Raw genomic sequence first — 13341 nt, 5'->3', positions numbered from 1 at the left:
CACTATGGCCATTTCTACACCTGCCTTTTCCTCTGGGATCGTCCCGGGATCATCTCTGTGCATACAAATGACACACAGGGGATCCCAGGAGTAGGCAGGGAGGATCCCTCCATTTTCCTGGGATAATCCTTAGATGTAGAAAGGGCCTATATGTAAATTTCTAGAGATGCCATGGCATTAAAAATAATGGCTCCCAGATGGTCTTACATAGAATTTCAAAGGCTCACGCAATAAATGTTCTTTGGTTCTAGGTTCTTTCTTTGGTGGCTTTTGGAGCTGAGATTCACACCCAACGATGTGCCGGATAGGATTCCTGCACCCTTTCCTGGCTTTTGTTCTGCTTAACACTCAGGAGGCAACTGGCTATGGTTTCAGGAACTGCATCCAATCCATGCGGAATCCAAGTTATTTCAAATGCATGCAGCGCTTCCTAAAAACTATCTCCAGTGCTGTGAATGACCTTCCCAGCAACGCTCTGGTGTTGAATGTATCCCATAATTCCATTCGTTTCTTGCCTTATGGGAGCTTCCACCACCTCCCGGAGCTGAAGGTCCTACGCGTGGGCTACAACAAAATGGAAATGATAGAAGATGGGGCCTTCGAAAACCTCACCGCCTTGGAGATGCTTGACCTCTCTTGCAACCATCTCAAAAACCTGCCTGGAGCTGTGTTCCAAGGCTTGCCAAACCTCCTTCAACTCCGCCTGAACGAAAACCACTTGAGCACAATACATCAGGATATGTTTAGCCCGTTACAGAACCTTCTGAACCTAGAGCTCCAGGTCAACAATTTGGGAAGCTTTGAAAAAGTAGTTCGGAGCATACAAAAGCTGACACGGCTGAAGGAACTGAACCTGTGCAATAACAGCCTGACCTCCCTCCAGTCTAAACTGATGCTTCCCACGTCCCTGTCTACCCTCCTGCTTTGCAGCAATTTCCTGTGCAAGATAGATGCCACAGGGCCAGGGTTCCTACAGAATGTGAAAAAACTGGACCTTTCTTACAACAATATCTCAGAAGTCTCTTCCTTTGCAACAGTCAAACTCCAGAACCTCACCAGGCTGAAGCTGATGGGGAACAGCATAGACATTTTCCAGCTCTTGAACATTTCTGATCTGCAGCCTCACAGCCTGGACTACTCTGGGCTACATTTGAGTAAATCCTCGCAGTTGACCAAATTGTGCCAGCATCTCGGGAAATCCAACTTTTCTTTGCATCTATCTCTGCAGAGCAACAACCTCCGGACCCTGAACAGCAACACTTTCTCGGCATGCCCTCCGATCTCGCTGCTGGACCTCTCAAGAAACCGTCTCCGATCAGTGGGATGTGTAAGGGAGGTGTTGAATGTGACTGTTCAAAATAAGCTGAGAACGTTGGTTGTGGAGCACAACCTGTTGAACAAACTAAAGTCCTGCTCTAAACGTTCTGTCTTAAAAGAGCTGAGGACCATCTCTTTTCGTTTCAATCGCATCCTCGATGTCAGTAGGTTTGCTTTCCAATATGCCCCTTATCTGGACAAACTCCATCTTAACATCAACAGCATTGCTTTTTTGCATGAGCAAGCCTTAAAGGGTTTAAAACGACTCACAGAGTTGCGCTTGGATAACAACCTACTAACTGATATCTATAAAACCAGCTTTGAGGACCTGATCAGCCTCCAGACACTCAATCTCCGGAACAACCATATTTCTGTCCTCTTCCCTGGCATCTTCAGAAACCTTGGGAATCTCTCTATCTTAGATTTGGGTGGGAACAATATCCATAGGTTGACCAATAAGTCATTTGAAGGACTGAGGAACATCTCCAAACTCTATCTGGACGGCAATCATATTGAGTACATCAGCCACAACTTTTTCTATCCAGTACAGAGCACTCTCGAAGTGTTGGACTTAATGGGCAATAAGATACAGTACATCAGCATGAAGCAACACAGCCCACCTCCTTTCTTGAACTTGCACCTAGTCTATGATCTCAAGCTTCAAGCTCAGCAACCCTATGGTATGAAGATCATCCCACCAAAGTTTTTCAAGGGCCTGACTTCTTTGCGCAATCTCTACCTGTCTGAAAACAAGATTCTCTCCATTGCACCAGATGTCTTTGACGACCTAGGACAGCTGAAATATTTAAGCTTGATTGATAGCAGTAATGGCATGGGGAACTTTCCACCTGGTGTATTCAAGAATCTGAGAAACCTGACTACTCTCAACCTGGAGAATGCTGGCCTCCGTACCTTGACTCTGGAGGTCTTTGGGAACCTCACCAGTCTACGCAATCTGCAACTAGGGAAGAATGAGCTGCAGACAATCAACAGCAGTGTTTTGGAAAAGCTGACCTCACTGAGGTACCTTGACCTTCGCAAGTGCCCCTTGTCTTGCACTTGTGATAACATTTGGTTCCAGAAGTGGCTGGTCCATAGCCAGGTGCAAGTGGTTTACCTGTACAACTACCCCTGCAATTCTGGGCAATCCTCCAGTTACGTGTATAGTTTCGATACCCATGTCTGTTTCCAAGATGTGGGGTTCTACCTTTTTTCTGTCACTTTCCCTGCTCTGCTGCTCCACATGCTGCTCCCTTTCCTCTACCACCGGACCTACTGGCATCTGAAATACCACATCTATATCCTGCGTGCTTGGGTCAATGATCGCTGGAGGCGGGGCAAGGATGAGCATTACAAATTTGATGCCTTTGTCTCCTACAACTCCACTGATGAGAGCTGGGTGCTGGAGCACTTAGTGCCCAGCCTAGAGAAAGGAGGGGGCCCCATCTTCCGTCTCTGCCTCCACCACAGGGACTTTCAGCCGGGGAGGTACATCATAGACAACATAGTGGACAGCATCCACAACAGTCGGCATACCATCTGCATCATCAGCAGGAATTACCTGCAGAGTGAGTGGTGCTCCATGGAGATCCAGCTAGCCAGCTACCGTCTTTTTGATGAACTGAAGGATGTCCTCATTCCAGTTTTCTTAGAGGCCATCCCAGAACGAGAGCTTTCTGCCTACCACCGGATGCGGAAGGTGATGCTGAAGAAGACATATATTACGTGGCCCCCGGACCCTGAGGCTCAGAAGTTGTTCTGGGCTAAGCTGAGGATGGCTTTGAAAACGGGTAACTCTGAGAAGGAAGAGGAAACAACATACTGGTTTGATAAGGATGGCAAACCACTCTTGGAGACGTCCACCAAGACAGAATAGTAGGGTGGCAAGATCATCTCCTTCGAGGCTAGCTGGAAATGGAGTGAGAGACTTCGTTGTTAAATACCATTCTTTATTTTTCTTTGCTAGCAAAACACCCATCACTATGACAGATGCAGTGTGTCTTGTATATTATAACAAGGCATCTTTGGATGACTCGTGTACTCTTCACACAGAGATATTCGTTGCGTGGGCACAGACACAGGCAGGAGAAAGTAATGTGCCCCTGCAACTTCTTAGTGTTCAGAGAAGTGGGGTATGTGTTTATCTTATACTAGCCTTTCCCAACCTGGTGCCCTCCAGATGTTTTGGATTTCAACTCCCATCAGCCCCAATTAGAGTGGCCAATGGTCGGGAATGCTGGAGTTGTCATCTAAACATCTGGAGGGCAGCAGGTTGAGGACATCTGTTCTATACTAATAATAGTTATCTGAATGTGAATCCTTCTGTAGCAAAATTCCTGCATTGAGTAGGGGGTTGGACTCGATGGCCTTGTAGGCCCCTTCCAACTCTGCTATTCTATGAAAAATAGCATCATCCAGAAACAAGGAGATGGTATTCACAGGCTTGGGACAACACTAATATTTGCAGAAGTACCAAAAACATCTTTAGGGAAGAAACCCTAAGAAAAGGGAATGTTCAGTGGCCGTGGAATGCTGACTGATGCAAGGGGGGACGGAGGACAGAAAACCAAAGGGGAAATGGAATGGAGTGTGCTGGAAAGGGGCAAGGTTGGCTGGCTTGAATTCTGATCAGGACCATTCCATGCTGCAATGTTTGGTTGCTATTCCCACTTGTAGATCAAGATTTTAGAATCCTTGAGGAGACGCAGAGCTCAAGAAAGCATAAACAACACACAAGGGAGCAGATTGGTGAACTAATATGAACATTAACCACCCAGGGAGCTCCGGCTATTGGGCAGTATAGAAATGTAATAAATAAACAAACATTAGATTGTGAATGTTTTAAGTCCACACACAGTTCCTTAGCTGTGTAACAGCATGAAGGGGAACACCAGGGTTCTCTATGAATGCTGGCTGCTACATTAGTGCTTGGAGGATTTCACAATGCAAAAGCATGGAGCAGAATTTCCCCTAATACAGACTTTACTCTTGCAGGAGTAACCTTCAGCGCTCTGTGGGAAGGAGAGGGCGATGATCTTCATGTAACATGTAGCAGAACTTCCCACAAGGCTGGTCTGTAGAGAAGCAGGAATCCTAGTTTTTGTTGCCTTCATTCAACAACGCACAAATAACCCCCCAAATCCTTACTCTCCTTTTCCTCTTTGTAGAACAGAGAACCCCCTAGGTTCTACAACGATGTGTTGAATCCTTGTTTTCTCATACTGGAGAGGATGGCCAGTTGCAGCAGAGGACCGAGCTCCTGCACATTTAATAGTAAGAATATAAGAAGAGTCACGCTGGATCAGGCCAAGGGTCCATCCATCTAGTCCAGCATTCTGTTCACAAATGGCCAAACAGTTGACTGTGGGAAACCACAAGTAAGACATGAGTATAATAGTTCCCCTGTAACTGGTATACGAAGAGATACCACCTCTGATCCTAGAGGTACCATATAGCCATCAGGACTAGTAGCAAATGATACCTATCCATCAGGAGTTACACCTGCTGAAATTCCCTGTTCTACACAACTCTTAAAGGTGCAAGAACCCTGCCCTCTTTTGCATCTGGGCACCCTAATTATGAGAATCTAAACCACTTTGTTGCTGCCTCTTGTCCTTCTGGAGTCCAAGCACTACCCAGGTCATGGAATGGCCTGCTGGAGATTCGTCAACTTGACAGTCTTTTAGAATTTAAAAAAAGCAATAAAGACTGATCTATTCCAGCACGACTATCCAGTGAAATTTTAGAATGTTTTCAGGATGTTTTAATGTATGGTATGTTTTAATTTGTTTTAATGTGTATTTTATATCATGTTTTTATACTGTTTGTTTTATACTTTGAATTGTTTTAGTTTTTGTGAACCACCCAGGGAGCTTCAGCTATTGGGCGGTATAAAAATGCAAATAATAATAATAATTGCTCCTGGGTGTGTGTTTATTGCCTGTTTTCAGACAAGTCATCATTAGAACACAAAGGGGGAGAATAGAAATCCCCAGTGTAGATAGGAACCAGTTTTTTGGCTAGAATCCAGAATCAATTTCTCTGGAGTTCACAGGGAAGGAAAAGTGAGTTAATCTCTTCCTGTGGGTTGCCTTGTGCCTTCAACAGGAACTTGATATGCAGAAATCAGGTAGCGTTTTTCACAGCATGGGAGCAAACATTATTGCTGTAGGTCACACCTGTTAATGACACAGCTACAGGGGCCTGTTCAGAAGCTGGCAAGCCTTCTTTTAGCGGATCTCAAGCACGTGTAAAACCATGTGTTGACACAGCTCCTTATTCACTGACATTGGAAAGGGGACAGGCTATGGATCTGTGGGAGAGCAGGTGCTTTGCAGTGGAGGCTGGTGGCTCCAATGTCAGTGGGGCTTTGAATCCAGTAAGGGTTTCAGTCAGAATGCTAAAGGAGCTATCCAAGGTGCAGAAACACCTTGAATAGCCCCTTTAGAGTTCTGACTGATACCCGGAGCAGATTCACCATCCCACTGATATCAGAGCCACCAGCCTCCATGGGTGCTTCGCGTGCAAAATGTCCTGGGCTCACTTCCTGGTATCATTGGTGATCAGGATCAAGTGATGGGAAGGGAAAACCTTCTGCCTGACACCCTAGAGCACCTCTGCCAGCCAGAGTAGTAGGCAATACAGGGTGAGATCAATATCCTGACCTGCTAGATGGCAGCTTCCTAGGTAAATATATTCTACATGTGCTTTGAGGCAGAGGTGGTTCAGTTGTGTCCTGAGTTTCTGCAACCACACACTACATCTTGCGACATTGTGGTCACACTGGTACATGAGCCCTTGCATGTGATCAAGCCTAAGGAAATTGGATTATTCTGACCATGGTAATGTTGGCTATTTCTGGGGTTGGATAGCCTAGCCAGAAATGTAACCACTGCAGGGAATGAGTGATATTGTACAGCTTTGCAAAGCTGATCTGGTATATTACAGTGACAAAGAGGGAGGAGGAATCGCTTATGTGGAGCAAAGGGGGTGTGCAGAACTAAATTTAATTCACTCGTTTCCAAGCTTATTTCTTCCAAGAGGGAAAGCAGACCAGTTCTAGCTAATTACCTCTGCTTGAAATCTCCTGGGCATATAGGAGGATCAGAGAAACTTTTGAGGACAAAAATGCAGCAGCCAGTTCTGGTCACTGTATACCCCAGGCTGATGATGACTCTTTTGTCACTGCTGAACTAAGATGCTTAAGACTGAGCCAAGAGAGTCAGGGAGGCTGTAAACGGAATACTGCAAAACCTAATAATGTGCCTGAGAACGGGAAACCTAAACTAGTGCAATCATTTTCAGTTTGTGAGGCAGTCTTCTATAACAAAGTTTGGACAGTTACCAGAAGATTTAACAAATTTGTATCATAGTCTTACCATGAGGAAGTCAAGGCAATGTACCTGGGGTTATTGCATTTTATTTTCACAACCCTGTGAAAAGGGCTAATAATATCAGACCCTTATTAGATTGGAGTGGAGATGCTGAGACTTGAGATGATTTGTGCCTAAGGTTATCTTGAGGGGCTATTCACAGGCAACATGCTAACCCACACTCAGTGGTTGAGTGTGGGTTGCTGTTGAACAGTGGCTTGGCTAGTGTGTGGTCTGAACATCCACAGGGTGGCTTGTTAACCATGCAGTGTGCTTTCTTAACCACCCTGAACAACCCAACAACAAACCATGGGTTGTCAAGGTGGCTTGTTTTGAGAAAACTAAAACATGATTAACAAGCCACTCTGCGGACTGTCAGACAACACACTAAACAGTGGTTCAACAAACGACCCGCCCTTCAACAACCCACACTCAAAACACCTGGAGGGAATCTACACGTCGTACTGAAGGCGCTTGCGTGCGCCTCCAGTGCGCCGTCAAAACGATGGTGTAGACGGAGAAAGAAGAGGCGGAGGCAGCGGCTGGGGAACCGGCCGCGTCCTTGCCGCCACCGCCGCTGCTGCCTCCCCGCCAGCCTCCTGCTGCCGGGGTAAGAGCCACCCAGGTCGGAGAGCTCGGCTTCTGCCGAGCTCTCCGACCTGGGTGGCTCTTACCCCGGCAGCAGGAGGCCGGCGGCGGCAAGGACGCGGCCGGTTCCACAGCCTCCTCCGCCTCTTCTTTCTCCGTCTACACCATCGTTTTGATAGCGCACTGGAGGCGCACGCAAGTGCCTTCAGTACGACGTGTAGATTCCCTCTGAATTAGCATGCTGTCTGAACAGTCCTAGTGAGGTTGTGGTGGTGGTGAAATTTGAAGAAGGGATATAAGAGTTGTGTAGAATTAATTTTTTCTGGATTAATCTTGAGTATACAGTATGAGTAACCTTTTGTAAGTGAGGCATGACCTGTACACATCCCTCTATTTTACTTTTCATAAGAAACATACTTCCGGGTTTCTTAACATGGACGTTAGTATCTTATTAAGCAGGCCCTAACTATTGTAATTTCCTTTGTTCATTTGGACAATATTTCACATTGATGATTATTCTTCCTAGTAATACACGCACGCACCCACACCCAAAGTGTTTGCTGTGAAGGTCTGTGCATCTAGCACAATTATCTGTTCAAGTATAACCTCCTGGTGAAAAGAAATAGAAAAACAAAACGAATATAAATTAGTGATTGATGTTTGCTTACTGAGCAAGGAAAGCCAAGCCAAAGGAACAGCAACTGCCTACAGGCAGAATCTTCTAATATGACAGCACAGGCTCAGTGTGCATTTGGGCAGCTATGGAAGAATTGTATCCTATCATCCATGGAAGCAAAACAATCAAGGGCAAAAATGTCAGATTATTTTTGCTAGTATTGACAGGGCCTTGGCAGCCATCTCCATATCTAGGTATATCTGTACCAATCCATTTGTTCTTGAAAATATTTGAAATATACACACACACCATCGCCATGTCACTTCTCAATTAGCAGTTTACTTCCAAACTCCTTAATATTAGAAATCACTTGGTGGTGGTATAGGACAGCAAGGAAGGATAATATGGAAGTGAGTAACTCTATAAGCTGGTAGTACTACTGCAATTCCCCCTTGTTGGTTTGGCCAGTGTAACCTGCAAATTGCCTCCTCCTGTTCAAAGTTACTGCCATATAGGGTTGCACAGATAACACTGTAAAATCAACATAAGCCAAAGAAAAGCCTACACATAAAAAAAACACGACGACTGGGCACACACAATTGGGGAAAGAAAAGCAGCTGCAGAGCCAGCTGCATGCCACCTAATTTCCATAACAATCCTCACCGCGCATGGGGTGTCATGTCATCCAGGGGTTGTGGGGTGGTTTCAGCGCCACACTTGACAGGTTTGGATGACACAACAAACTGCACCCAGTGTGGGTAATTATGGGAATTAGGTGGCATGCAACCAGCACACATGCCCAATCATGCAAACCCAGCTAATGACTGGGTTCACATGGGTGGTTAATCAGCCAGAGTTAAGCAGTGGCTACTAGTTCTGATAGCTATGTGCTACCTCCAGTATCCGAGGCAGTAAGCCTATATGCACCATCGAATCATAGAAAAGCAGAGTTGGAAGAGGCCTATAAGGCCATCGAGTCCAACCCCCTGCTCAGTGCAGGAATCCACCCTAAAGCATCCCTGACAGATGGTTGTCCAGCTGCCTCTTGAAGGCCTCTAGTGTGGGAGAGCCCACAACCTCCCTAGGTAACTGATTCCATTGTCATACTGCTCTAACAGTCAGGAAGTTTTTCCTGATGTCCAGCTGGAATCTGGCTTCCTTTAACTTGAGCCCGTTATTCCGTGTCTTGCACTCTGGGAGGATCGAGAAGAGATCCTGGCCCTCCTCTGTGTGACAACCTTTTAAGTATTTGAAGAGTGCTATCATGTCTCCCCTCAATCTTCTCTTCTCCAGGCTAAACATGCCCAGTTGCTGTGGAACATGGGTGGGAGGGTGCTGTTGTACTGTGTCCTGCTTTGTGGGTCCCTGGTTGACAGCTGGTTGGCCACTGTGTGAACAAGAGTGTTGGTCTAGATTGACCCTTGGTCTGATGCAGCAGGGCTCTTCTGATGTTCTTACATTTAACCAGCCCCTCATGTGCTGAGTGCGTACTGCCCAATTTCCTGAATTACCCTTGCTGGGTATGGGTTGTTGCTATGCGCAAACCAGCAAAGGTACAAACCACCCAGAACCCATGGTCTGTTGTAGGATTGTTGAATTGTTTGTTAACTGCCCCAGCCAACCATCTTCACCAGGTTCACATATAACAAGCTGTGCCTAGTGAGGGAAATGAGCTGGCAAACATGACTGGGGTAATGATCTTCCATGGCTTTTTAACCACCCTTGTGTTGTGTAAACAAGGCCAGTTACTAGAAATAATTGAAGAGCACCACAGGCAAACACTAAAGTTATTATACAAGGATGAGAAAGAACTTTGATTTCAAAATTTATGATTCAGATTTGTTCCACCTTTAGCAAATAATTTAAGACCTGGATCGATTCCCTGCCAAAAAAGAAACAGTATTGCTTCCCTGAATATGGTAATTTAGAGGAGTCAGTTAATATTATATTGTGTGTCATCTTCAGTTCTGAGAGAGACAACCAGCCTACACCTTGTACTTGTAAAGTAATTGTTCCATGGGCTTTCATAGTGGGAAAAGAAGGAAGTCCTGTATCTACAAGTAGCCCAAAAGAAATGTGTTTTGAAGGAATCAAAAGAAGAAATCACAGAATTAAATGAGAGTGAATTTTTGGGTGTTTGCTTTCTCGTTAAAAGTAGGAAGCGCCTCTTCCAAGCAATACTCTTGTTTCTCCTATTCCAGGGGCAGGGAACCTGGCACCCTCCAGAAGTTGTGGACGGCAACTCCCTTCATCCCTGCCCATTGGCCATGCTGGCTGGGGCTGAGGGGAGTTGTAGTCCAAAACATGTGGAGGGCAACAGGTTGCCTTACCTCCCCACCCTTGATATCATCTTAGCATCATTCACTTTTCAAGCCCCTCTCATTTGACAATGTAACTACTGACACCCCTTCAGTACAACTTCATTCGGGGGAAAGACCAGGGCTCTGGGCTGGCCTGCCCCAACAGATGTCCCTGTAAGATGCACAGAGGGGAGTTTCTATTCTCTAGAGCCTCTGATGGAGGAAAATAGGACATCGGCAGCTGCTGGAAAACTTGCAGCTGCTGTGCTCCTTCCAATTGGAGCAGTCTCTCCAGATCACAAGCCTGGTTCCCAGATGTGGAGGATCCTTTGTCCCTAGCTCCTTGCTTTCTTTCGGGGAACTCTGGTAGTCCCAAGAATGGGTAACTGTTTGAAGTTCTCCCTTGCTCTACAGAGACTTTCTGGCAGTAGGCTCTGGGTTTTGCAAGTACAGAGAACAATCCACTCCCATGCTGTAGGTGTCTCCTTGGCACACACACGTCTTGCTGGGAATTTTGTCTGTAGAATGAGCAGTGTTGCTGTGGGATGGCGTTATACAGCTGGAGAAACTCCTTGGGCTGCCCTTGCTCTAAGTTCAGCTCTCTGGAAGATGGTGGTTGGTGGGCCAAACAAGGATAGCCCAGGACTTGGGATACAGAGCGTTTGGGCCCCTTGCTAGGTACTTTAGGACTCCAAATGCTTTTTAAGACATCAAAGGAGGTCTGAGATTCAGAAGCAGCTCTCTCTGTGGTCCTGAGTCCCAAATCCAGAAGCTGGGAACTGCCCAGTTCCAGTGAACGATGTGGGCTGTGTACTGGAGTAGACTCTGTCGCCTGGAAATTCCACTGACCTGGTCTTAATTCATAGACACAGGAACAATGATGGGGATCAGTCAAGATGAAATGGCCAGAGCCTTTCACACCACAATTGGATGAACTCAATGCATCATGGGTGGCGAAAGCCAGGGAAGGCCTTCTGGAAATATTCTTCTTTGGCAGTATTCTATTGGCTCCTTCAGACCTCTCTTGCCTGCCTCTGGGCTCCCAGAGAGCCTCTCCCAGTCTTTGTTTGCAACGCAGAGCATTTCTGAGCAAAGCCTCATGCACAGGACGTTGTTCCTCTGATGCAAAGGAGCTTCTGGCTGAATTCACATGCTGAGAAGATGCAGACAGAAGATGAAGGCGGGGCTGAACTGCTGCCAAGTCGAAGCTCTGTTGGTCAAATACCTCTGGCTCCACAAAGGATTCAAAGCCTTCTCTTCGGGCTGATCTTTTTTCTGCCTGCACAAAGAAACAATCACCACAGAGGAGTCAAGGATGAAGAGAACATCATGACTTAATGATTGTAAACCGCCCAGAGAGCTTCGGCTGTGGGGCGGTATATAAATGTAATAAAATAAATAAATAAATAAATTGAATAAAGACAGATTATGTCCGGGTCTGTCTCTGCAAAGTTTGCAATTCATTCAGGCCTTACTATTTCTCACAGGGATATCTGCCTTACTTCAATAAAGGTTCCATTTCAACCTTTAATTAAGGCTAGTTTTGATTCATTCTACACTGCACCACTTCTAAGGGATGCAGGGACAAGAATGCCATGCACAGAAACACACTAAAGCTAAATTGATGACTTCCTGATGGTGGGTTGAAATCCACCAATAGTCCAGCAGAGTTTTGTAGCTGTTGCACTTTATGGTCGTAGCTGGCGAGAACACTGCTGCAACGAAGGAGTGAAGCAGTATGGGATTTCTGAATCAGATCATGGGACTGACTTGTGTGAACCAAAGAAAAAATTCTGATGCTGGATAACCTTAGCAAAATGTTTGGGAACAACTGTGCTAAAATACTTGTGGGATGGAACTGGCTTAGAGGTCCTTGACAAATTCTCCAACTTGAACTTCGTCTCAAAGCCATGAGACTACAACACTGGTGCTCATGGCAGCATGCGCTCCATGGCCCAGTCGCCTGTCACCCTTCTTGTAGCCCTGCCAAACCCAATGTTCTTCGTAAAGGATTTTGCAAGTGAGCAATAAGGCATCCTCTCTTTCAGTTTCCTCTAGGAATGCCTTTGCAGATCAATCTATTGATAGCGATCAGCCCAGAGGGCTTCAGAGGAAACATAGAAAGCCCAAGGCACTATTGGTGCTTCCAGATGAGTCTCTTATTGTGCAATCTTTTCTAAATTTTAGGTGGGGTGGGGTCCAGATGACAACTCCCATTTGTAACCTTCCTGTGTTCTCCCAATGCTTTTTCTGTCTTGGTTCTTACAAAAAAAGAAAAAGGGAAAAAAAGAACATTGAAAGGGAAAGAAAAAGTAGCCACAATGCGTCCTCTGATTAGCAGCACTAGGAGCAGTCAGCCTAGAAGCATGGTAAGGGTAAAGACCTATCAAGATGCCCAGTCAGCCTCAAACCTCAGAGGTTGACGGACATCCTATGCAGAGTGGGAGAAGCACAGAGGTGACCTTTTCCTCCACCCTCCTCCCACTTTGCATTTTTGCTAGATGGGCTTTTCTGCCCATCTAGCTGGGGTTCTGCGATGTGGGAGGAAAGGAGGCCAGGGAGGCTGGAGGGTTCTTCATAAACCAGCAACCCCAGTCCCCCCTATGACAGAATTGGCCCCTTTCCCTCTTCCTCAGTGTCTCCTTTGTGACCTCAATGGAGAGGGAAAGCAGCTAATTCTGTTACAGAAGGGGGAGACATTGTCATCTCTGTGACCTCAGAGAGGCAGTCAGTGCAATCAGCCTTGGAGAGGCAGGTATCTCAGACTCCTGGGTCAGAGGTCAGAGCACTGTCTCTAACCTCGGATCCAGGAATCCAAACCATCCCATGGCCTCCCAGATGCTGTCTAGGGGTTTGCTTTCTAACAGAAAATATGGCATGCCAGGTATTCACTCCCAGCAACCGGGGGTCTACTTCATACATTGCATTTTTGCATGTTCACATAAGCCATTTTACAGATTCATCTTACAATGTAAGATTTGAGTATAATAAGCACATGCGCTTTACAGCTATATTCTGTGAGACACCATAAATTAATTTGGATGAAATGGTTTGATTCCATGTCACCGAAGAAATAAGAGGTGGCTCCTCTACAGTCCTTCAAAGCAAAGAGAAAACTAGTGATTTGGTCATCCTCTTATCTTTCTTT

General features: G+C 46.0%; 2 protein-coding genes across 2 annotated transcripts in view; both read left to right on the top strand.

The window, feature by feature from the left end:
- Nucleotides 1-295: 295 nt before the first annotated feature.
- LOC134408051 (toll-like receptor 13) lies at nucleotides 296-3193 on the top strand. Its single transcript, XM_063140123.1, has one exon. It carries the CDS (start codon nucleotides 296-298, stop codon nucleotides 3191-3193), a length of 2898 nt encoding a protein of 965 aa, XP_062996193.1.
- An 8941-nt stretch (nucleotides 3194-12134) lies between these two features.
- LOC134407799 (histone-lysine N-methyltransferase PRDM9-like) overlaps nucleotides 12135-13341 on the top strand; it is a 31490-nt gene continuing 30283 nt past the window's right edge. The window contains exon 1 of the mRNA XM_063139745.1: nucleotides 12135-12213. Within this exon, the coding sequence (XP_062995815.1) occupies nucleotides 12135-12213 (79 nt within the window). The remainder of the gene's footprint in view (nucleotides 12214-13341) is intronic.

This window comes from Elgaria multicarinata, chromosome 13 (genome assembly GCF_023053635.1).
Source record: "Elgaria multicarinata webbii isolate HBS135686 ecotype San Diego chromosome 13, rElgMul1.1.pri, whole genome shotgun sequence".
In the NCBI taxonomy this organism is placed as follows: domain Eukaryota; kingdom Metazoa; phylum Chordata; class Lepidosauria; order Squamata; family Anguidae; genus Elgaria; species Elgaria multicarinata.
Note: the sequence above shows the minus strand (reverse complement) of the source record. Positions and strands in the feature narration are given on the sequence as shown.